At 39.1% G+C, this 25,256-nt stretch overlaps 1 protein-coding gene across 2 annotated transcripts in view; it reads left to right on the top strand.

Annotated features, from left to right (window-relative positions):
* Positions 1-25,256, top strand: part of si:ch211-127i16.2 (probable flavin-containing monoamine oxidase A) — an 87,407-nt gene that overhangs the window by 29,158 nt on the left and 32,993 nt on the right. For both annotated transcript variants that reach the window (XM_053475971.1, XM_053475972.1), the window contains exons 8-9: positions 14,580-14,680; positions 18,850-19,008. In XM_053475971.1, the coding sequence (XP_053331946.1) occupies positions 14,580-14,680; positions 18,850-19,008 (260 nt within the window). The remainder of the gene's footprint in view (positions 1-14,579; positions 14,681-18,849; positions 19,009-25,256) is intronic.

Here is a 25,256-nt window from a genome sequence, read left to right as displayed (position 1 = left end):
TGAACACATTGTCCTCTCTCCATGACTCCAGGAGTCTCTGTGAGATTAGAGCTCGCCCTGGTTATCATCAACAATTAGCACCTGCAGTTAAAAACCTCGCTTTAAACATTGTTTTTACCTTCATCTACCCACCATACATCGTTTACAAAGCTGATGTTTTAAATATATTTTCTAAAATCACTTACAGCCCACACACTAATTATTGACTAACACGAGTGCTGTTACAGGATCTCATGAGCTTTATCTATTTTTATTTTTAAGAAAAAAAAATCTTATTTATTTCATATATTTTATAATCCTAAGCTTGTAGGCTTTTAATTTGTTATTACATATGTTTAACATCGTTTTCAAGATTTATTTATATTTGTCAAGTATCTTTTTGTATCTAATTATTTTTACCAATTTACTTTATTGGCTTTTTAAAATGTATTTATTATTTTACAATGATTATATTTATTATTCTACTTTAAAACCATAATTTTACAGTGATATTGGTCTGTGGTACTGATGAGGCCGCCTCAGCCCTGTGTGTGTGTGTGTGTTTAGGATGGTTCAAGTGAGTATGTCTGTGTATTCAGTTACTGTGTGTGTATGTGTGTTTAGATTGGTTGAAGTGTGTGTGTCTGTGTATTCAAGTACTGTGTATGTGTGTGTGTAGGTGTATGTGTGGGTGTGTGTGTGTGTGTTTAGGATGGTTCAAGTGAGTATGTCTGTGTATTCAGTTACTGTGTGTGTATGTGTGTTTAGATTGGTTGAAGTGTGTGTGTCTGTGTATTCAAGTACTGTGTGTGTGTGTGTGTGTGTGTGTGTGTGTGTGTGTGTGTGTGTGTGTGTGTGCATGTGTGTGCGTGCATACATGTGCATGTTTAGGATAGTTCAAGTGGGTGTGTCTGAGAGTTTAGATACTGTGTGTGTGTGTGTGTGTGTGTTTAGGATGGTTGAAGTGTGTGTCTAAGTGTACAAGTACTGTGTGTGTTTGAGTTTGGTGTGTGTGTGTGTGTGTGTGTGATTATGACAATGTCCATGAGCATTCAAATGTGTTTTTTTTTTTTGCGCAGACACTGTAAGTTACTGTAGCTGTCCATCGTCTGGGTGGGAGGGGCTTACTCTTCCTCCTCTAGCCAATCATGTATGTGGAGGAGGGGGGATAGCACTTTCTTCAGAATGCAATTCTGTGAGCCTGGAATGGACCGATTGTGCACTTTGTCTTTAGCTATTAGTCTTTGGTAGGTGTCCCGATGATTAGGGTTTTTGGACAGCGGACCAGGAGGTCCCCGGTCCAAGTCCCCACACACAGAAACGGCGACTGTTGCTATGCGTTGCCCTATTTGCTGGGTAGCACGTAGACGAAACCATCCATCCATTCATTTTTTTCCATTTATATTTTTCTAATTTAAAAATTAAAGAAACCTCTACTTCACCTCTTACATTCTGCAAAACATGATGACACGGTTGGTGAGGTTTCCAGTCTCGCAGTGTGTTTAACATGAGCTTATCAAAAAATGTATGAAAATGTCTGACAGCACTTTCCCTCTTTCCTCTTTAAGAAATATTTCACTTCATAAATAATTGAATCTGTCATGGACACACAGTATGGATTTAGATTCAATTCAGATTATTTAATATTTAAGAAAATCTCAGTGACTGCAGGGTGTATTTAAACAAACCCAATCTGGCAACCCGGCTATTACCTGCTCCTCCCCCGAGCCTGGGGCAGTGGGATTCCCACACCTGTGGACCCATATTAGTCGGTTCATTTCCTTTTTTTGTCCACTAGGAAATTCTAACACACACACACACACACACCTTTCTTTCTTTCTTTCTTTCTTACATGACAGTGACTTAATCATTAATTTATGTTTCTTCCTTTTTTCCTTTCAATTCTTTCTTTCTTAGTACTAAATTCTTTCTTTTTTTTTTTTGGTTTTCTACATGTGCACAGTATATTTCTTTCTTTCTTTCTTTCTTTCTTTCTTTCTTTCTTTCTTGGTTTTCTACATGTGCACAGTATATTTCTTTCTTTTTTTGCTTTTGGCAGCCCTTCCTTTCTTTCTGCATCTTTAACAATTGTAGAATCTTCCTTCTTTTCTTTTCTTTTCTTTCATCCTTCCATCCACCTATCCAACCATTCATCCACTTAGATTTAATATAAAAAAGCAAATCACACTGTTGCAGAATGTACTTAAATGAAACCAATTTGGCAACCCTGTCATTATTTGTCCTCTGCTCCTCCCCCTAGCCTGGGGCAGCGTGACTCCTGCCCCTATTAGCAGTCGTTGTAGTTCCTATTTTTGACCACTACGTATAACTTTTTGAATCACAATTGGGCATACTGCTCACAAATAATGAATAATTATAGTGTTCAGTTTGATAATGCGTTCTCTGACACTGTACGCACACACACACACACACACACACACACACACATACACACACACACACACACGCACGCACACACACACACACACACACACACACACACAAAGTGGTGCTGAATTCTGTATTCGGGTTTAGAAAGTATTTATTAATTTTCTGTAAAAGCAGCTCTGACAGCTCATTCTAATACATTATAGATTAAACATTCCCTTAAAAATAAAATAAAGCAGTGTTTCTGAGGTATTGGTTTAGCAAGCCAAATGCACTGCACACACGCACACGCACACACATACACACACACCTAACCTAGCTGAGCACCCAAGAAAAACACTTTGTCACTCATCTTAGGAGAATTACTGTGTGTGTGAGAGAGAGTGTGTGTGTGTGTGTGTACTTTACGGAGTGTTCCCATTTGTGCTATATTTATCCAGACGTGCTGTCTAGTTTCCCTGCTCCACCAGGCTAAGTTGCGACTTTATATTTATACTTCGATCAGTCATAAGATTAAAAGCACCTGCTTAATATTGTGTTGTGCCCTTTGTGCCACCAAAACCCCCCTGACCCATCGAGGCCTGGATTCCACAAGAGCTCTGAAGGTCTGCTGTGGTATCTGGCTGTGGATCCTTTAAATCCGGTTAGTTGAGCAGTAGGGCCTCCATGGATCAGACTTGTTTCTCCAGCACATACCACAGACGCTCGATCACATTGAGACCTGGAGAATTTGGAAGTAAAGTCAACACCTTGAACTCTTAGGAATGTTCCTCAAACTGTTCTAGGTCTGTAACTGTGTTTAAGTACGTAGGTGGTATATTTCATGGTGGTATATTTCATATTTCAACCACACTGCCACCGCTGACTCGCCTTCTTCCCATTCACATGTAAAAGAAAACATCATTTACCAAACCAGGCCACCTCTGTCCATTGCTCCGTGGTCCAGTTGTGATGCTCACCTGCTCATTTTCCAGGGTTTTGGTGGAGGACACGAGTCAGCACATGCACTCTGAACGTCTGAAGCTACAGTACGAACCTTCATACGCAACAAACTGTGATAGACTGTGTGTTCTGACAGAGAGTCGTCGCCGCCCACGACCCTGTGCTGCCTGCTGGTTCACCGGTTGTCCTCCCTTGGAGCACTTTTGGCAGGTCATGACCACTGCATTACAAGAACACTTCATGAGCTCTGCTGTTTTAGAGACGTTCTCACGAAGTCATCTAGAAATCATAAGTTAGTTCCTTTAAAAGTCACTCACTTAAACTTGCCCATTTTTCCTGCTTCTAACACATCAGTTTTGAGAACGAGTGCTACCTAATCCATCACCTCATCTGGCAGGTAATGAGGTAATCAATAGCATTGATGATCTCATTATGTGTCAAAGGGTTGAATATAGTGGGCATGAGAACATTGATAGCACTGATTATGAGATAATCAATTTTATTTACTTCACCTGTCAGTGGTTTTAATATATTGGCTGATTGGTGTGTATACAGTGTGTGTGTGTGTGTGTGTGTCAGAGTGAATGGTCAGGTAAGCAGTATATTTGTGTCCATTCTCCACTGCAGCTTGTCTTTAGTAAGTCGCCTTCAGCTACAGGATCTCAGAGCTCGATATTAATCCAATCTTCTGTCTCTTAAAATCAGACCCCCCCCCCCCCCCATCATCCCCCCAAATGCCTCAGATTTATCCGATTCCTGGAGAAGGGGAATTACTGCTTTGTGCTTCCTGCTGCGAGCGTCTTTCAGCACGAGCCGTAAAAAGCCGCGCTCTCGCGGGTTGACACGTTGCTGCTGTTTTCGGCGTGGGCGATTTCTGGGTCATTAATTAAAGCGTCTATTTTCTCTTCGGCTCCCGAGTGTTTATTGCGTGAGTGGGAAGCATTTCTCACGTTTTCCCTCTCGTCCCTGTTCTCTAAAGACTTTGAGCATGAGATCAGCACTTCTTCTGCTCCATTAGCCAAGCCTCCCTTCTTACCGCCCTCCGTTGCCCTGGTAACCTCAATGATGGAAGGAGGAGGGAAAGGGAAAGAGAAGGAAAGTGGATTTATGGAATTACAGGAGGGACATGGCCGAGCTTACTCACTGAGGAAGATTAATTTAGAACAAGAGCAGTCACCTCATACACCGTATATTTCTTTTATTCTTTCTTGACAGTAACTAAATCATTTATTCATCCTTCTTTTTGAAAATCACAAAGTCTTTTTTTCTTTTCTTATTGGTTTTAGACATTTAACTATTTCTTTCTTTTCTTTCTTTCTACATCTTTATGGATTGTCGAAACTTCCTTTATTTTTTCGTTTTGTGTTTCCATCCACCTACCCAGCCGTGCATTCTTCTTCTTACCTTCCTCCTTACAGTGTTCTGTTGAGGAATGAGAGAGTAGTATTATGGGAATGGAGAGATGGACAGAGCTGGTTTAGCAGACGTTTAGCAGTAGATGAGAGGCCTGTGGTGCAGAGAGCGATGCTCAGCAGGACCACTGATATGATTTCTTGCCAACGATGGAAAGATCTGTGTGAGTAGATACTGTAAGAACTCCGCATTCTCCTGGATTCATCTGCGCTTCACCAACTCAACCTCAGAGTCGGCCTCAGGCTGGAGAGCAGATTTACTACAGCATTATATAACTACAATACTACAGCACTACAGTGATATATTACTACACAGTACTACAGCACTACAGTATCACAGTACTACTGTACGAAATTACTACTGTACTACATTACTACACAGTACCACAGCACTACAGTACTGAATTACTACAGCACTAAAGTACTACATTACTACATTGTAGAACTAAAATACTACAGCACTACTGTACCACATAATTAGGGTACTACGTTACTACACATTACCACAGCACTACAGTACTACAGTACAGCACTAAGCACAACAGAACTATATTACTACATACTGTACAGCAGTATAACAGCACTACAATACTGCATTATTACAGCACTACAGTAATACATCACTACAGCACTACAGTAATACATCACTACAGCACTACAGTACCACATTACTACAGCACTACATTACTACTCAATACTATAGCACTGCAGTACTACAGCACTACGGTACCACATCACTACAGTACTGCATTTCTACAACACTACAGTACTACACAGTACCACAGCACTACAGCACTACAGTACTGCATTATTACAGCACTGCAGAACCACAGTACTAAATAACTACAGTACTACATCACTAAATTACTACTGTACATTATAGAGCTACAGTGCTACAACACTACAGTACTACATTACTTTAGCACTATATTACTACAGTACCACATCACTACAGCACTGCATTACTACACAGTACCACAGCACTACAGCACTACATTACTACACAATACTACAGTACTGCAGTACTACAGTACCACATCACTAAAGTACTATAGCACTACATTACTACACAGTACTACAGCACTACAGTATCACAGTACTACTGTACGAAATCACTACATTACTACTCATTACTACAGCACTGCAGTACTACAGCACTACGGTACCACATCACTACAGTACTACATTACTACACAGTACCACAGTACTACAGCCGTGCAATACTCCAGTACCACATCACCAAAGTACTATAGCACTACAGTACATTACTACACACAACTACAGCACTATAGTACCACATTACTACAGCACAACAGTACTACATTACTACACAGTATTACAGCACTGCAGTACTACAGCATCACATTACTACATTTCCACAGCATCATAATATCACAGCACTACATTATTACAGTACCATATCACTACAACACTGCATTACTACACAGTACCACAGCACTACATTACTACAGCACTATATTACTGCACAGTACTACAGAACTACAGTACTACAGCAGTACATTACTACATTTCTACAGCATCATAGTATCACAGCACTACATTACTACATAAATACACTACTATGTTGCAAATGAACTAATATAACATGTTTACACCTGCATAACAATGACTGGGGAGACAGTAGCCTCGAACTGAAAGCGATAATAGGACAGTGCAGCCTACAGAAGTTTTAATATAACCGGAATGCAGAATTTTTTTTTACTCATCCTCATATATTACACACCTCCTTCAGTTCCCTACAGTCATTACAAATAAATAAAATTAAATCTTTATTGGCAGAATGGTGGGATGAAGAGGAGAATCAGAATTGAAGAAACCATTTGGGATAGGGGGTTTACTTCCTAGAACACCATTATAGCACTCTGGAGTAATGCTTTATGACAGATGATAGTGTAACCTCATATTTCTTACAGTAGCATCAGCCACTATAGTCAAGGCCCATGAATAAGTATTTGGTCAATAACAAAATTTCATCTCAATACTTTGTTATATACCCTTTGTTCGCAATGATGGTAGTCTAATGTTTTCTGTAAGTCTTCACAAGGTTTTCACACACTGTTGCTGGTTTTTAGTCCCATTCCTCCATGCAGATCTCCTCTAGAGCAGTGAGGTTTTGGGGCTGTCACTGGGCAACACGGACTTTAAACTTCCTCCAAAGATTTTCTATGGGGTTGAGATCTGAAGACTGGCTAGGCCACTTCAGCACCTTGGTTGCTCCTTCGTTGCCTGGGCGGTGTGTTTGGTATCATTGTCATGCTGAAAGTCCCAGCCACATTTCATCTTCAATGCCCTCGTTGATGGAAGGAGGTTTTCACTCAAAATCTCACGATACATGGCCTTATTCATTTTTTCCTTTACACGGAACAGTCATCCTGGTCCCTTTGCAGTATAACAGCCCCAAAGCGTGATGTTTCCACCCCCATGCTTCACAATAGGTATGGTGTTCTTTGGAAGCAACTCAGCATTCTTTCTCCTCCAAACACGAAGGTCTATTTTGGTTTAATCTGACCATATGACATTCTCCCAATCCTCTCCTGGATCATCCAAATGCTCTCTAGCAAACTTCAGACGGGCCTGGACATGTACTGGGTAACATGTTTTTCAACAGATTTAATTTGCATAAGATTACAAAAGAATATTTAAAAAACAGTTTTATAGTTCATTTGTCTTCAACAAAACTTCATGCTGTCTCACAAACACATAATCAGAAATATAAATGGGTGTCTAAACAAAGACAGACATTAGTAAAGGAATATACTGTATTAGTTCACACCTGGTGTGTTGATTCAAGCTGTTACACAGAGACTAAAAACAGGCCGAAAACTACGGAGCATTAGACTAGAAGTGAAGTATGTAAGGATGAACAATAACACATGAGACAATATATTCTATAGTTTAAACTATATACTTAATTACAAACTACCTAACAAAAACCATTAGATGTAGCTTATGCCAATGAAAATAAAATACTAACGTGCAGAGCCAATCCAGAAACAGAGAATGGGCCCGCCTCCAGTTCCTGATTGGCTGATGTTGCCCCTACAGTACTTTGGTCTTTGGTTGGCTGGAATAGTGGCAGCGTTCTAACTCAGTCCGAGCAAGCGTAGCTTTACGCTATTGAGCGCACAGAAGTGAGAGACTTCTAATGCACATTAATGAGCCTGAACGCACAAAAGTAAGTTTTAGCTTGCAAAAACGAGCTAGAGAGCGTGCGCACGAGAGAGATTTAGCGTGCAAAAAGAATTTGAAAGCTAGAGAGCGAGCGCGAGAGAGAGAGAGTGGTACACTAAATATATCCATGAATAAGTACATTCAAATTCAAATGTACTGAGACTACTGTGTATTAAACTTTGTGTTTTAATGTATACTTCCTGTACATTGTTAAGCATACTTAAAAAAAAATAGGGTCAAAAATAAATTAAAAAACAAAGTTTTATTAAATGTGCTTTGGAAATTACACTGACCTTTTACTTAAAGTATATTTTCCTATAATATATTTTTTTGTAAAGTGTAAAAATTGGTAAAAGCATGTTGTTAGTATACTTTTTATATATTAACTGATGGTAGACTTCTTTGTTAGTATATGTACTATTGCAATGTACTATAGTGGATTTAAATTACACAAAAGTGTATGTGATGTTTTTTCACTAAGGTATTTTTTTTAAATATTTAGCAAAACTGTTCAATTAAATAGTTTACATTATTACAAAGTTTGTGACACTAATAAATTTATTGTTCTCAACAGCACACGTTTTTCTTATAAATCAATAACCAAGAAATCAGACTCTGCCTATAAAAGCTTTTCTACATCAGAGTTACGCTTCAGTAATAATCCTACCGCACCAACCTTTTGGAATATTAAATTAGAATAAAATACCACATTCTTTCTCTGAATAATTCCACATCCATTTTCTTTTAAATACAAGATTAGATGTCCTAAAAGCATTTAAGCCACCGTCCGTCTGTGGAAGACAAATCATGTCTTTTTTTTAAATAAAATGGGTTGTGAATGGATGGTTTATTCCTCAAAATTAATCCTTGTGTAAATTTTTAAAATAATGTTGGGTGGTCCATTAAAAAAGGCATGAATACTAATCTTGACAAACTTTAGATAAACATAATTGACCATTCAAAGAAAGGTAGCGCTTTCTTCATGAATATTTATATCAGGACAATCATGAAGTCGAGCTGCCCCATGACTGAAACCCTCCCAGTACAGACACGTACAGGATGACAGAAAGTCTCATCCTGCCAGTTTTCAGTCTCTCAGCTGTTTTCGTGATTTTGATTAGTGTTATTATTTACGTTCCTAGGTTTCGTCAGTGTTTAGTCTTGCATCTGTTTCCATTAGCTGATGTTTTTATTCAGCTTTTCTGCCTGTTTTACTTCGTTATTCTGGGTCGTGTTTGTATTTAATAAAGTCAGCATCTGCATTTACGGCGTGCCGCGCCCGCCTCTTCACATGACAGATTTTCACACAACTCCTCCACAGAATTCTGCATCCTGATCCCCGAAGTGTTCACACCTTCGGCTTATACAGGATGTGCAATAGGGTGTGGAACAACTCGCACTAGTATCTGCCTGTCTGTCTGTCTGTATATCTATCACAGGAGAGAAAGAGACAGATATGGAGACAGGCACAGAGAAAAACAGACAAAAAATCAGACTGAGAGACAGACACATAGACAGGCAAAAAGAGAGACAGGGTGACAGACAAGCCAGCAGACAGGCAGACTGATAAAAATACTGACAGACAGGCAGACATGTACAGAGACAGACAGACAGACAGACAATCAGGCAGACAGACAGGCTGGCTGAAATATAGAGAGACAGACAGACAAAATAAGTAGAAACAGACAGAAAGACAGGCAGGCTGATTGAGATTTAGAGAGCGAAAGACTGACAGACAGACAAACATTTAGAGAGAAACACAGACAGACAGACGGACAGACATGCTTACATGTAGATAGAGAGAGACAGAAACAAGTAGAGACAGACAGGCAGGCTGACAGACATATAGACATGTAGAGAGACAGACAGACAAAAGACGGACTGGCAGACAGACAGACAGACATGTTGTGAGACGGACATAGAGAGAGAGAGACAGATAGAAAGAACGGCAGACTGACAGGCATTTAGAGAGACAGACAAACAGGCTGACAGACATGTAGAGAGAGAGAGAGGCAGACAGAAAGCGAGACGGTCCAACAGACAGGCTGATGTGATCTTCTTTTGTTGTAGCTCATCCACTGCCTGGTTTGATGTTTTGTGCTGAGATGCTTTTCAGCTCATTATGTTGGTAAAGAGTGATTATTGGAGTTTATTAGAGTGAAATTCAATTATTAGATTATTAGAGTGAAATTTAAAGGAAGAAAGAAAGATTTTGTCAACTGTCAAAAAAGTAGAAAGAAAGAAATAGATAGATAAATAGATAGATAGATAGATAGATATATTTAGTCCCTGTTAAAACCTAAGAAAGATTTAAACGAAGTCAAAAAAGTTGAAAAATAGAAAGAAAAAAGAAATATAGTCAATTAAAAAATATAATAAAACGGGAAAAAAGGACAAAATTGAGTCGCACACATACAAGTTAAGTTAAAAAATAAGTCAAGGTCAAAAAGGAAAAAAGAATGCAAGAAGAAGATATGAAGATAAAAGATAAAAGAGAGAAAAAGTGAAATAAATATAAGAAAAACTCATAATTATCAATAAAATAAAGGAAGAAAAATAACACTACTTGTCAAGAGACAGGAAGGGACACAGGACAGAAAACAGAAGAGAAGTTAGAGAAGTTCATCATGAGCGAGATAAGAATGTATAAGAGTGACGTGGTTTTTGCTGAGGAATGTGACGTGTCGTGTCGTGTGTAACTGATGATTATCGATCAGTGAGCAATCACAAAACCTAATTATAAACATTACAGAAATATAACAAGCTCTAAATCACAAGCGTTCAGCAGGAAACCGCACGCAAACACACACGTCTGCTTTATGTGTTTTGTCTGTTCTGGAAGACAAACAATGAATAATAAATAAAGGAACAAGGACATGAGTATGAAACTGAGTATGATGGTGAGGAATAGTTTATAATATTCATTTACTCAATTCTGTTAATTACATGATTGATAATTACTGAGGGATTCTCATAAAACAGCAGAACACCATTGGAGGTCATTTATTCCATTATAGATGAATTATAAAGAAAAAAAAAAGAAAAAATAGAAGTTTGTCTGACTATTTTAAATGTATTGAATCATATTATTTTTATAGTTTACTTGTCGTAAAAAAAAGGTTTGGTTAATTAGATGTTTAATGAGGCACTGCCGTAACTGCTCAGAAGGTGATGATTAGGGTTCTGTCAAATCGCAGGTCCATATTCGAGGTCACTTTTTTCATTGTCTTATTGTTTCTATGGTAACAGCTCAAGCATAAAGGATGCTCCACATGAACTGATCGTGTCCTTAAACAAATAATCAGAGTTTTTCGTTTCACCATGACACATGGCCCTCTGTTACAGAGTCTTTCTGTCATATGAACGTCCTTCTTTCACGTCATCCATCTCAGCAAAGTAACGTAAATAAGCACTTGGAGAGAAGTCTAGGGCCAAGTCTTAAATAACTTTATTTTCCCCATTTATTTCATTTTCACTGTTGGTGGAAATAAAAAGTGTTGAACCTCTGTATAGGCAGAATCAAAAAGTTTTAAGATAAATGCGCCACAGATTTTGTCGCTTCCGATGTACGTCCTCTCTCAGACGCCTTAAAGCCTGGCAGTAGATTTCGCTATTGATGGTCTGGCTTCTGGAGATGAACTCTCGATGCACAATGAATGAAGAAAAAGATGATGAGCATAGACTTGGGTGACCTGTGGACCTGCCTCGCCTTTTTCGACCGTGAAGATGACGGGCTCTTCCACTGTGAAAACTGTTTCTTCATCTTAGGTCGTACCTGTTTTGTCACCTTTAACGATCCTCGACATAAAGGACAGGTCATCCACGGCTTGAGTTCTTGTCAGACTTTGATGCGATGTTTCTTCAGTAGCCTGATAATGAACTCTGCAGCGACTTGGCTATGGCTAGGATAAAGGCTAATGCTAAAGATAACACATGATTGTATAAACAGAATTGAACAAACCCTCCATAGGTGTTCTTAAAAGTGTTTTTGAAGCTCGACGATTGGAGTTTTTTACACCTTGGCAGGAGGGGACTCCGCCCAAAGCCCAGTTAATTTATAAAGGAGCAAATGAGTCATTTACTGTATATACTAACGCCGTTTTGTATTTTCTTGAACTTTGTCATCCATACCCTACGTGATCGTCCGTGTCAACTCCTACATATCTTGTGGTTAGCCGCAGTGATGCAGAGCAGACAGCTAGCGGTCAAATCACCCACATCCCTAATTAGGCATCATTTCATATCCTAATGCAATTGTAACACTCCTGTGCAGTTGTCATGAATAAGAAAATCTAGCTATGGAGACCAAAACTAATTCTTTTGCACAAAAGTCACACACGTTTATTTCTGCCGGATATTTTAACTTACACTCACTTTGGAAATCGGCTTCTAGTGGTCATTTAAATAACTGCATGTTTCTGCGTTGGACAACTCTGAGGTTTCCTCTTGCGCGAAACTCATCTGGTAACAGGAGCAACCGAGCAAATAAGACATCAGATGTAAAAGTCAAAAAGGCAAACTTAAACATGGACTTAAACATAGACAAGCTATTTAGGCTAAACAATGTGTAGGTGAATACGTTGGTGATAACGTGACATGCGACACGCAGAGCATTCTGGGAGTTTTATATATTTTTTAGTCACTTGCTTCCTCTGAGTCCTGGGACGCCAGCCAACCGCATCTTTTTGAACCGCTGGCTCAGACACCGTTGGGAGGTGGAAGGAGCTGTTTGCTATCCTCTCCTTTAACTTGCGCGAGCTCACGGATGCCCAAAATCGTCTGTAGAGCTGTGATTGATGTGAAAACGCTAAGTGCCTCCCATCCCTCTCCTCTGAGAGATCTCCGCCGTCACCTGGGATTCGAACCCGGCCATCACACGATCTCTGGATGAGCTTTTTACCACCATGCCACTTAGAGGCAACATTTCTTTTGGTATCAATTACTTCGGGATCACATTCTGGAATTTAGGAATTCCCCCTAACAGGGATTAACATGAAATGCAAATAGAAACAGATGATGTGTCATAATTAAAAACTTAATTGATAGTCTAATTGCTGTGGTATAAGTGAAATAAAACACTGTATGTAATGACCCAGAGTGTGTTACTTCACATTAACGTGTTGCACAACAGGTCTAGATGATTAAAGTATTATTCTGAGTTGTTTATTGACACCGCGCACATCCGGTATTGAATGCAGTGACAGTAGGGATCGTAAGCGGCCGTGCATCGAGTCGAAAGCCGGGCATTCTGGGTAACAAGGCGTAACATGCTCGGCCAGGTGGAAGCCGAGGTCATGGGAACGGCGTGGCTGTTTCCTGACACACAGTCATAACCGTATTGAGTAGCATCAGTCTTCTGTAAATGGGTACGCCTTAATTATGGCTCTTAAGCAGCGGCTTGGTGTAGCGGTGTTAAATCACACACACTCTGTTAAATCACACACACTCTGTTATATATATCGGTAATTTCACAGAGAGCCAGTCGCTGGGGCATTGCATCCAATTTAGCAGAGTGCTGTGTTACGAGAGAGCGCGGCACTCAGATCGATAAGACGAGCTGATCAGAGTGCTGCGAGACGTCCGCTCTCATACGCCATACGCCTTAATGTCCTCATACTGCAGCTCTCCCTCTCCCTCTCCCCCTGCTGACTCTTCATCATGCCTCTCTATCTGTGGCACTTCACTCTTCCTATTTTCGCAGTTAGTTTCCGCAGATTCTTCCACTCATGTGTCCCCTCTCTCTCTTTTTCTGTCTTTACCTTACTCACCATCTTTCTTATTCTCTTTGCGTTCTTTATCTTTCTGGCTTTTCCTGAATAACTCACTCTCTTTTGCTTCTCTCTCTCTCTCTCTCTCTCTCTCTCTCTCTCTACTGTCTATCTGTGTCTCATTCTGTCCTTCTGTGTGTGTCTTTCTGTCTTTGCCTTCCCTTTGTCTCTCTCTTGCCCTCTGTCTCAGTGTTTCTCTGACGTCTCTGTCACTGCTGTGCTCTCTCTCTCTCTCTCTCTCTCTCTCTCTCCTCCCTGCTGTCTATCTCTCTATCATTCTCTTGCACATTCTCTATCCCACTGTCTTTCTCTTTTTGTCTCTCTCACTTAAAGAGAGAGAAAGACAGAAAGAGGAACTGAGAGAAAGAGGCAGCTTGTTCTCTCTCTCTCTCTCTCTCTCTCTCTCTCTCTCTCTCAGATATTTTATATCATAAGATTTGCTCCTTTAATCTTGCGTTCAGGATATGATGCTAATGTGGCCTACAAATCATGGAGGTTTATGGACGGCAGTTTAGCATCAGTGGAAAGCTCATGTTTAAATCATCACACAACACACTCGTCTCAACGTTTATCTCAGTAACCGGTCAAACCTGGAACCATTTCACTATCCTTATCACATCTGATACACAATTCCACTTTTTCCACAAAAGTTAAGCCTCGGCTCCGGGAAGGTTTAATTGGCCCATGTACTGTATGTAGATAACGTCGAGGAGCCTCCACTGTGTATGTGATGATTTGCACATGCTCTTCTGGTGTCTGTGATCTTCCATTAATTGTAAGGGAAACTTACTGAGACAATCACATGACCTCGCCTCGATCTACATTTAACAGAAGTGATATTTTAAGCAAATATATTAAGCCCCGAGCCCTGACTCTGCCCTCTTCTTGTCATTTCCAGCTCAGATTGAGTACCAGCCTGCTTTGCCTCTGGAGCGACGCCGTCTGGCACAGTGCATGCCCGTGGGTCACATGACCAAGTTTATCATCACTTATCCTACAGTGAGTGACATCCATCTTCTCTACATCTTTTATACCATTTCCCCAGAGACATCAATCAGAAACTGTCTGGCCCATCTGTCTGTCTGTCTGATTCATCTCTTCTTCTCTCCGTATTCTTCTCCTGTTTTTTGCTTTTCTCTTTTCAGCTCACGTTTCAAATTTTATTACGCAGGTTAAATTGAGGATATGAAATATGAAATGTAAAATAACATTCTTTTATTTACACACATGCGCGCACACACACAAAGTCAATCTGTATAGTAAGTTTTATGAAATCAGACCAGATTTAACCGGTTAGCCCCTTAATTCAACAAGTAAGCAGAACACACCAGAACTTTACAACAGTAACACGTAAAGCTTTAAGATTCACTCCTGAGATTTATTTTTACAAAACTTTCACAAAATTGAGAAAGCAGACAGATGTGAAATGTTTAACACAGATGCACACACACACACACACACACACACAGTTCTACTGTAAATAAATGATAGCCAGTGTCACTTCACTCAGAAACAATATTAAAAACTGTCTCATGGGCGGAGCTGATCCCTGAGCTGGAGGAGGGTCTCGCCACCTTTTTTATCCTCCAGAAACACTGTGAACGTCACGACCGAAAGATTAATCTGAAGAGCAAGAGGTAAAAAAAGAGAAATTTGCACATGCAATAGAGACCAATGTGAATTCAAAAGTAAATTTTTATAAAAGAGCTTAATTATAAATTTCCCCCCTTTTTAATTCTTGAATTTTTTTTTATTTTTATTAATGAATCTGTTAACGGCGACACAGTGGGTTAGTGGTTAGCACTGTCGCCTCGCACCTTCAGGGTCTGGGTTCGATTCCTGCTTTGGGGTCTGTGTGCATGGAGTTTGCATGTTCTCCCTGTGCTTGAAGAACACAGGTTTCCTCGGGGTACTCCGGTTTCCTCCCACAGTACAAAGACATGCAGGTTGGGCTAACTGGCCTTTCCAAATTGCCAGTAGTGTGTGACTGAATGTGTCCCTGCAATGGATTGACACCCCGTCCAGGGTCTACCCCTTCTGGTGCCCTAAGTCTCCTGGGTTAGGCTCCAGGCTGCCACGACACTGAATACGTTGATTTTTTATATATTCTTTTATATTTTTTTCCTTCAATATGATTTTTTGATGATTAAGTACAAATACAATTTATTATGAAGTTACTGTATCATTAAAAATCCTCTGTACCCTGACTTTCCTCATTAGTTGTAGGGTTGATATAATTTTAATATCACAATAATACTTTTGTGAGATATTACAGGCAAGCTTTTAATTAAATTTTATTTAAATTTTATAAAATGTTTATTTTAATAAAATAAAATTTTATAAAAATGTAATTTTTTACGAAATCAGATGTAAAAATGTAGAACAAAAACAACCTAACTGTAACAATAAAACGTTATCAATTTGTTTCTTTTTCATTTGTAAGTAATTTTGTAGACATTAAATTAAAAGCATCATTAAACTTTTCATAGATTTCCTTCAAATTATTTTCTTTTAAATTCTGAAATTTTCCCATCCAATTTAGATGTGGCGTATATTTAAATATCACAATATACTATTCTTGTCATATCGCGGCCCACTCAAAATGAGAACACAAAATATATAACAAAAACTATGATTACAATGTGAAGGCGGATATGAAATTCTTTCTAAAAGCATTTTTACTCCAGATTTTATGGTTCAGTGTTTAACAGGCTGTAAATGTTCTTTACCCTACATTAGTCATTTCCCATTAAAGTCTGATTACACGAGTGTTTATCAGAGAAGCTTAGCACGCTTATGACTCATCAGTTATTTATGAAGTTTTTTTCCCTGCGTTAGCGGCTGAAGGAAAGCGTGCTCTGAATTTGGTAATGATTTCTTTCATTTCAGACAAAACGAACATCACTAAGACTCCCAGAGTAAACGAGTTCTTGTGTGTCAAATGTATACGGCGCTTATATAGATGCGTTTGCATTCGATGAAGTTTAGGAGAAAGGGATTTAACATTGTTTAGAAAGTAATGGCAAGAGTTGCGATTATGTAACGAGCTCAGCACACATTGTGCATTCACGGACAGAGATAATGAGAATGAACAATTATAAATGCATGGATTTATGCAAAATTGTACGTTTTATATGAGGACTGATGAGAATGTTCTCTTTCTAACAATCCAAATGAAGATGGAGAAAACTTTTAGGCGTGCTTAAAGGGGGAAAGTAAAGAGAAAAATCGACTCAAAATTTACAAAAATTTCTTCTTACCGTGAATCAAACCATGTTAAGTCCCGAGATTTGTTTCTAATAATTTACAGGCAAGTAATCTTATTTTGTGCACGAGGTTACAATAACTAAAAAACATAAGAGGTCTATTTCAACCTATACTAAATACTGTTTTTATTCATGGTTTTAAATAATTACACATAACTGTAATTTTTGCAAAGTGTCCAAAGGGTTAAATATCTATTCCAATCTTCAGTTCTTTGGTTCTACTTTTACTGGAACTCTTGCTATCAGAAGAATATTTCTGTAAAAAAAAGTACCCTCACACCTTTAATGTAAGAGCCTAAAATAACTGGTTTAATGTATTAAATAGGAAGGTTTGTGCTACAGTACTACAAACTTTCTTAGAAAAATGGGTTCTTCAAGGGTACTTAGGCAATGAGTTCTTAGTTAATTAATAAGATAATTGAGTCTTAGTTTCCACAGATGGCTTCACCTGGAGCTCTACAAAACTTGTTTACCAGTCAAACAGATTTCCAGGAAGAACACTTTAAAAGACTAGAGAGTTCTTAGCTGTCCATCCAGCCTTTAAGAACCCGCTGAGGAACTTCATTTCTCTGAGTGTGTGTATAACACGCTAGGTGTTTGGTAGAACTGGGAATTATTTCTCATTACTTCTTATTAATGACTAGAAACCTTATGAAGCTAAAGTTTTTCAGTTGTTTATCTTTTTACAAATTAGAGTCAGAAAGGTTTTTCACGTCAACCAAATTAACCCATAAAGAAGTCTTTAAGAAAAGGAAAACATACAGTCAATCAGTGTTTTTACACACACACACACAAAACATAGAAATAAAAGTGTTTGCCTATCAGACAGGTTTTCAGGTCAGATGGTGGTATAACAGAGGGGATGTTCCCACCACTTCCCTCCTCAAATCGAGCCCTGGGTAGAACCTAAAAATTATTGCTCAATGTTCACTTTTAACATATTGCAACAATTTTTAGTACAAAAAAGTTCTGCAGATATGAATGGACTTTAAAATCACGGAAGTAGCTCACATGTATTGTACATACAATAGACACTGCAGTGCACCGGATACTAAATTTTTACAATTATATACAATATTTTCAGTGTGTAAGTATATGTATAAAATGTCTGAAGCCTGAGAAATAAGAAGTTTGAGTGAATCAGTCCGCTATAGAAAATATCAATCCTATAAATCTGTCCTGATGGTGAATAATCCTAATTTCAGAAAAGCATCAACAAAACAGAGTTCACAGTCCAATACAGTGGAAAACAGCTCTGACAACGGTGTTATATTTGTGTGAGATTAATTTCCTTAGGCACTGTTAAATTTTTTGGCCACATAATAGCGGTGTTGTGAGAGGGGACAGATTTAGTCAATTGGTTTGGTACGTATGCTTTACATTGTAAATCTGTGTCGAAATTGTACATAATTTACTTTGTCAGACATAAGAACAAATCAAACGTAAGAACGCACTCCCGGGATGGAACTCAGGGACTACCTGCAATTGAAAAGTTATACTTTTATTAATAATTAGAAATACTGCTTTTAATAACTTGTTAGCTATTAGCATTAGCATAATCATTTTAATCCCACACTAATAAACACCAAATAACATCTTAGTAGTAGTAGTAAACCAAAGGTGCCAATAATTATGATTTAGTGCTACCCCATTGCTACAATAAAACATTGGACGTTAAAAACAAAGATGCTTTTGCTTCTATTAGCAGATGCCAACTTTTTTTGCAAGTCAATAGGCCGGACTATTGTCTCTGTTTATGCTCTTTGCATAAAGTCACTAAGAAACACTAGTTTCTGTAGTGAAATTCTGCTAGGATTTTGTTAAATTACACATCAATTAATCCAGTATTGTATTTTGAATGTTCATAAATGCTGAAACATGTATCTGTCTTGACTATTACAGGCGTTTTGGAAGCAGAAAGGCTTTTCTGGAGAGATCGTGGCACATCCGTCTCTACATTGCCCTTTCTCGGTCACCTTTGACGCCACCAGTCCCAGTGGGAGCCCGGCGCTTGTGGGATTCATCGCCGGAGTTCAGAACTGTTACTGGAACAGCCGAGAGGTGAGAGACAGAGAGGGAGAAGGTGACAATATGAGAGAGAGAGAGAGAGAGAGAGAGAGAGAGCAGTGTTATAAACTGCGTGGGGGGGATTTTGGGGTTCGTCCCAGAGGTTTGCAGCTTCATACAGTTCAGAGGCATCAAGTAATATTTACACGATGAAAGTGACGAAGTGAAAATGGAGGCAGTCGCCATATTCGGCTGTCAGGAGACCTCCCCGAAGAGGCGACTTTCAACACGTTCGGTGTACGCCATGTGTGTTTTTAGTGAAGCATGTTAAATTAATCTGCCCTTTTATCACACCGTCACCCCAACCCCATCATCAGATCAGCACTGAGAGGAGTCGAAGGTTTGAAAATCTTAAAACCTTAAATTAACTGCTTGATTCAGTTGGGAAACGGAAACACTGAACCAAAACAAAAACAAATGTACACCCTTTCACCAGACGAGACAGAAAGCTCCATTCTGACTGCATTAGCATTAATTATTATCTGAGTACCTCTGGGATTTTAGTCTGAACCGCAGTCTGAAGTCAGTCGTATTTTTAATGCTTTGTTTTTATGTGTTTGGAAATATTCTGCTGTTTTTTTTTTTTTATTACCTGTTATATGAGGAAAAATTACTCGGGAAACAAAATCAAAATACAGAACAACAAAATGTAGACAAGTAACAGATAACACACACTGAGACACCTCCTTATGCAATTTTTTTTTTTTATCTTTGAAAATAGAATCTAACTGGATATCTGTATGTTAATCCATAGAACATTACAGTGTAAGCCAAAGGAAAAAAAAAATGATGGCAAACCAGAGTAAAAAAAACAATCTACAAATGGTCAATCTACAAAATAAAGCCAAAGGAAAGAAACGATGCTGATATTCCGAGCGGCCGTTTCAAGTTTATTTCAGATCCTGAGCTCAGAGTTAACGAGGCCATTCTATGCTAAAAACAAATAAGTTAAAAACAAAAAATACATAGTCAGTCAGATTTAACAGAAAGCATTATGTATAGTTTACATAACAATATTAGGTCTCTCCTTAAACCATGATTTCACTGCATACACAAAATCTAATTTACTAATTTCCAACATGATCCAATTATGTTATTAAATCTCGTTAGGATGTTGGCACTGACAGGACCTAATGGCTATAGTATTACATTAACTTTATTAACTTATGTTTGGTATAATAACATAGTGAGTTTGATCCTGATCTTGTATAAGTGGACTAAGTTTAAAAAAAAAAATTCCAGAGATTTGAAAAAAAAAAAATTGAATCATGCTAGCTGTAAAAAAACTAATTGTGTTAATGCAACTCGTTTTATCTGTGTGGAACAAGTGCCCACATACTTGTTTAAATTAAATTCAATAAAATATATATTTTTAAAATTATTATTATTATTTTTGAGTAGGCACTCCAAGGGGCGCAAATAAAATTAAAATTAAACATTTAATAATCGCCTGTAAATCGCCATTTATCAGGTGGTTAAGCATCATTACTACTAGTATAAATAAAGGCATGACTCACATCGCACTCAGTCAACCAGCTCCACTTGCCATAAGAAGTGCTGGAAAAGCACCGAGTGTAAGTGCGGCCGTGATCACTTGACTGCTGCTTAATTAGAAGATCAGGTCGATCTGGTCCAAGCTCTTTAACTTTTTGTGCTGCGCCCCAAGGATGATTTGAAAAAATCCAATTAGAGCTCAGCCTCAAATCACATGCTTTTTTAAAAGTGTACAAACACTCGTTTGCCCGACGACCCGCGTACACGAACACAAATGAACGTTATACAGTTTATAGATTTTTTTTATTATAAATAAATTAAATTAAAAAATACAGCGGATTATTGTGACTAAATGAATTTATTTCACTAATTATTATGTTAAATAATTACATGTTAATGTAGCATACTTCTCTGCCTAACTTTAAGAGGGGCCCCTGCGTCCCTCATTGACCCTATTTGCTATCACTGTTTACTGTAGATGTCTTTAATTTACATTAGTCACATTAGCTGTTGTAGCTAACGTACACTGATAAAGGTATGATAAAATATGATATATTGAGGTACAGTACACTGTATGTATCCATATATCTGAGAAAGGTTATTTATATGTGTTAAGGGGAAGGAGGAAGCAGTGTGCACAGAGGCAGAAGAAGGTAAACCCGCAGGTCCGTTAGCCAGGGTGAAAAAAATCCCCTTACATTTTCAATTCTTGTTTTGTCTAATGTTCCATCACTTGACAACAATATGGACTTAGTGTGACCCCGACTGAACAGCCATAGGGAAATGAGGAATTGCTGTGAGTTTCTCTTAACGGAAACATGGCTAAATAACATTCCAGATTCAGCTTATCAGATTAACAGGCTATTCCTCTTCAAGCCAACTGCAACTATCTATAGGGGAAAACATGTGGAGGTGGAGACTGGTGTACAAACTATTTTCCAGTAAGCAGCCATTGATCGAAAGGACTTGAAATGCTGACCACACTTCCTGCCCCTGGAGTCCAAAGTGGTGTTTATTATAGCTGTCCCTCCGAGTGCAATCACTACCATGACCATATCTGTGCTCTCCAGAATGAGCATCTGGAGGCTTTTTTGTGGTTGCAGGGAATTTTATCCATGTGAAATTGATGGACATTTTGCCCTGGGTTTACCAGCATATCCATACTATAGCATCCAGGGGAAAACAACATGTTAGTCCGTGTGTACACCGATAGACGGGAGATGTGAAATCTGTTTTTGTCAATATATTAGCAAGTGAAATGATGATATCACAACAACCAAGAAGATCACCATGCACCCAATCAGATATCCTGGCTGAATGGATAGATGAGGTCTCTTCTTAAGCTGCGGGATTCAGCATTCAGGTTATGAGATACAGCTGCACCGAGAGCAACAAAAAAGAAAACTGTCGGTCAGTACCAAATAGCCAGAGGCAAAGTACACTCTTCAGAAACAGGGTCACTTTTCCATCAGTGACCCTCAGAGCATGTGGAAAGGCATCTAGACCATCACTGTCTACAACAATAGAAATGTTGAATGCCTAAGAGACCTATCTTTCTCTGATGCCCTAAAGCTTTCCATCACCTCTTCCAGCACCAGGCTTGCACTTCCTCCAGTTGAGCCGCCTTTCAGTTCGTCCAATAAGGATGTGAGGGGTTGCTTCAGTAACCCTTGTTTAGAATTAACCCCACAAAGCAGCAGCCCTGGATAACAACACAGAACGGGCTCTGAAAGACTTGCTGTGGTGACGAATGACATCGTTAACACCTTGCTTTTACAAGCTGTGGTGCTGATATGTCTCAAGATACTGTATCTACCACCATCCCTGTGCCTAAAAGCTAAAAAATGGAATTTCATGAATGATTACCAACCTGTGGCTCTCACCTCGCCATGAAATGCTCTGCAATGCTGGTCAAGTGGCATATGATAATAAAAATAATAATTATTACAATAATGATGCATTTTATTTATAATGCACTTTTCATTCGTAAAGGAAATGTTTATATATAGTTTACAGCAGAAGTGCAACAAATTATTTTATACCAAAAACTCTAATTAAAAGATACATTTCGAAACAAGATTTAAGAGCATCAACAGTGGCATTCTCAAATACTCTGGGAAAGCATTCTACAGTCTACGTGCAGCTGCGCAAAAAGCCTGACCTCCCATGGGATGAAGCTTGGTCTTAGGGGGTTTTAAAAGATGATACATGATGAGTATGCTAGACACCATCAGTATCAATGCGTATCCTCTTCAGGAAGGACTGGTTTACATCTGATCCAGTGTCATCTGTTATCCACTTACTGTAGCTCTCACACATTTGGAGATAAGCGATTCCTATGTAGAACTGTTCTTTCTCGACTTTAGTTGTAGCCTTTAATACAATAATCCTGCAGACTTAAGTATTAGATCGAAACTGTGACTTTACAAATGGGTCCTGGACTATGACAAACATGCCCCAGACTGTTCAAATCTAAGATGTCTCATCCTCCTCCCAATTACCCTCAACCCCGGCACCCCTCAGGGATATGTCCTGAGCCCTCTGCTGTACACGCTACTAATGTATGACTGCTCGGCAAGAGTCTGAGCAGTCATATCACGAAGTTTGCAAAATGACAAATCTGTGGACAAATTGGAGGGGGAAAACTGTAGAACTGGTGTGGTGCAAATAACCTCTGCATCAGTGTGCAGAAGATGAAGAAGATTATTGTGGAAATGTTCTCCAGTTTTAAATATCTGGGGGTGAACATTTCCACTGTTCTTATGTGGGCCAATAACACAGCAAGCATTATATTAAAGACTGACCAACTGACCTTTTTTCTTGGGGAATGTGAAGATGAAGTGTGCTTGCCTCAGTATCTCGTCCTAATAACATTCTACAGGTGTGTGGTGCAAAGCGTCCTTACTTTCTGTACTACAGTCTAGTTTGGTATTGACTTTGATGCTGACAGGGAGACCCTGCAGTGGGTAGTAAAGTCCTGCATTATAAAGAATCCCACCCACCCTGCATACAGACTATTCACACTCCTCTTCTCAGGCAGAAGGATGTGAAGCATCAAAGCCTGTACATCAAGGCTTAAAGCCAGCTCCTTCCCAGAGGCTGTGAGACTTATGAATTTCCTACCTCACTGACTGATTCCATTCTCCATGATTTTGGTGCTCTGTGCTTAATAGCTTTGCTTTTAGATTTTAATCTCAAGTATGAATTGTTTTCAAGTTATCAATAATGTAGTTTTCTTTAGTAGTTTTAAGTAGGTTCATTTATGAAATACTGCCAGTTTTTATTGTACACTGTTGGACATGAGTCACGAAAGGATTTTTTTTTTCAGCTGTCAACATGTTCAGAATGTCAATAAATGATCTGTGATTCTTTTAAATTATAAATATATATCAATATATATCAAAAAAGTATTTATTCAGCCACCAATTTTGCAAGTTCTCCCACTTAAAGAGATGAGAGAGGCCTGTAAGTTTCATCATAGGTATATCTTAATTATGAGAGACAAAATAAGGAAACAAAATCACATTGTAGGATTTTTAAAGAACATATTTGCAAATTATGGTGAAAAATCAGTATTTATTACAAAATTAAAAAATCTCAATACTTTGTTGTATACCCTGTTGGCAATGACAGAGGTCAAACATTTTCTGTAAGTCTTCACAAGGTTTTCACACACTGTTGCTGGTATTTTAGCCCGTTCCTCCATGCAGATCTCCTCTAGACCAGTGATGTTTTGGGGCTGTCGCTGGGCAACACGGACTCTCAACTCCCTCCAAAGATTTTCTATGGGGTTGAGATCTGGAGACAGCCACTAGGCCACTTCAGGACCTTGAAATGCTTCTTACGAAGCCACTCCTTCAATGCCCGGGCGGTGTGTTTGGTATCATTGTCATGCTGAAAGACCCAGCCACGATTCATCTTCAATGCCCTCGCTGATGGAAGGAGGTTTTCACTCAAAATCTCACGATACATGGCCTTATTCATTGTTTCCTTTACACGGAACAGTCATCCTGGTCCCTTTGCCGAAAAACAGCCCCAAAGAATGATGTTTCCACCCCCATGCTTCACAGTAGGTATGGTGTATTTTGGATGCAACTCAGCATTCTTTCTTTTCCAAACACGAAGTTCTATTTTGGTTTCATCTGACCATATGACAGTCTCCCAATCTTCTTCTGGATCATCCAAATGCTCTCTAGCAACCTTCAGACGGACCTGGGCCTCCGAGTGGTGCAGTGGTAAAGCGCTCGCCCTATCATCCGGGGATCGCTCTTTCGAACCACGGGTAATGCTGTTTTCCTCTCACAGCCGGAGGCACAGAGAGAGCTGATTGGCCGAGCTCTCTCAGGTGGGAGGGATGATTGGTACCTGCGCTCTCACATTAATTACGGCTCTACAGCCAATCAGGGGCGTCTGTTAGCTGGCGCACGCGGAAGGAGCGGAGTGTGATTTCTTCACACCAAGCTGCTTACCTATTGCAGATTCAGTCTTCCCAGCCTGGTGCAGGTCTACAGTTTTGTTTCTGGTGTCCTTTGACAACTCTTTGGTCTTGGCCATAGTGGAGTTTGGAGTGTGACTGTTTGAGGTGGTGGACAGATGTCTTTTATACTGATAACGAGTTCAAACAAATGCCATTAATACAGGTAACGAGTGGAGGAAGTTACAGGTTTGTGAGAGCCTGAAATCTTGCTCGTTTGTAGGTGACCAAATAATTATTTCCCTCCATGATTTGCGAATAAATTCTTTAAAAA

Source organism: Clarias gariepinus, chromosome 17 (assembly GCF_024256425.1).
Source record: "Clarias gariepinus isolate MV-2021 ecotype Netherlands chromosome 17, CGAR_prim_01v2, whole genome shotgun sequence".
NCBI lineage: Eukaryota > Metazoa > Chordata > Actinopteri > Siluriformes > Clariidae > Clarias > Clarias gariepinus.
Note: the sequence above shows the minus strand (reverse complement) of the source record. Positions and strands in the feature narration are given on the sequence as shown.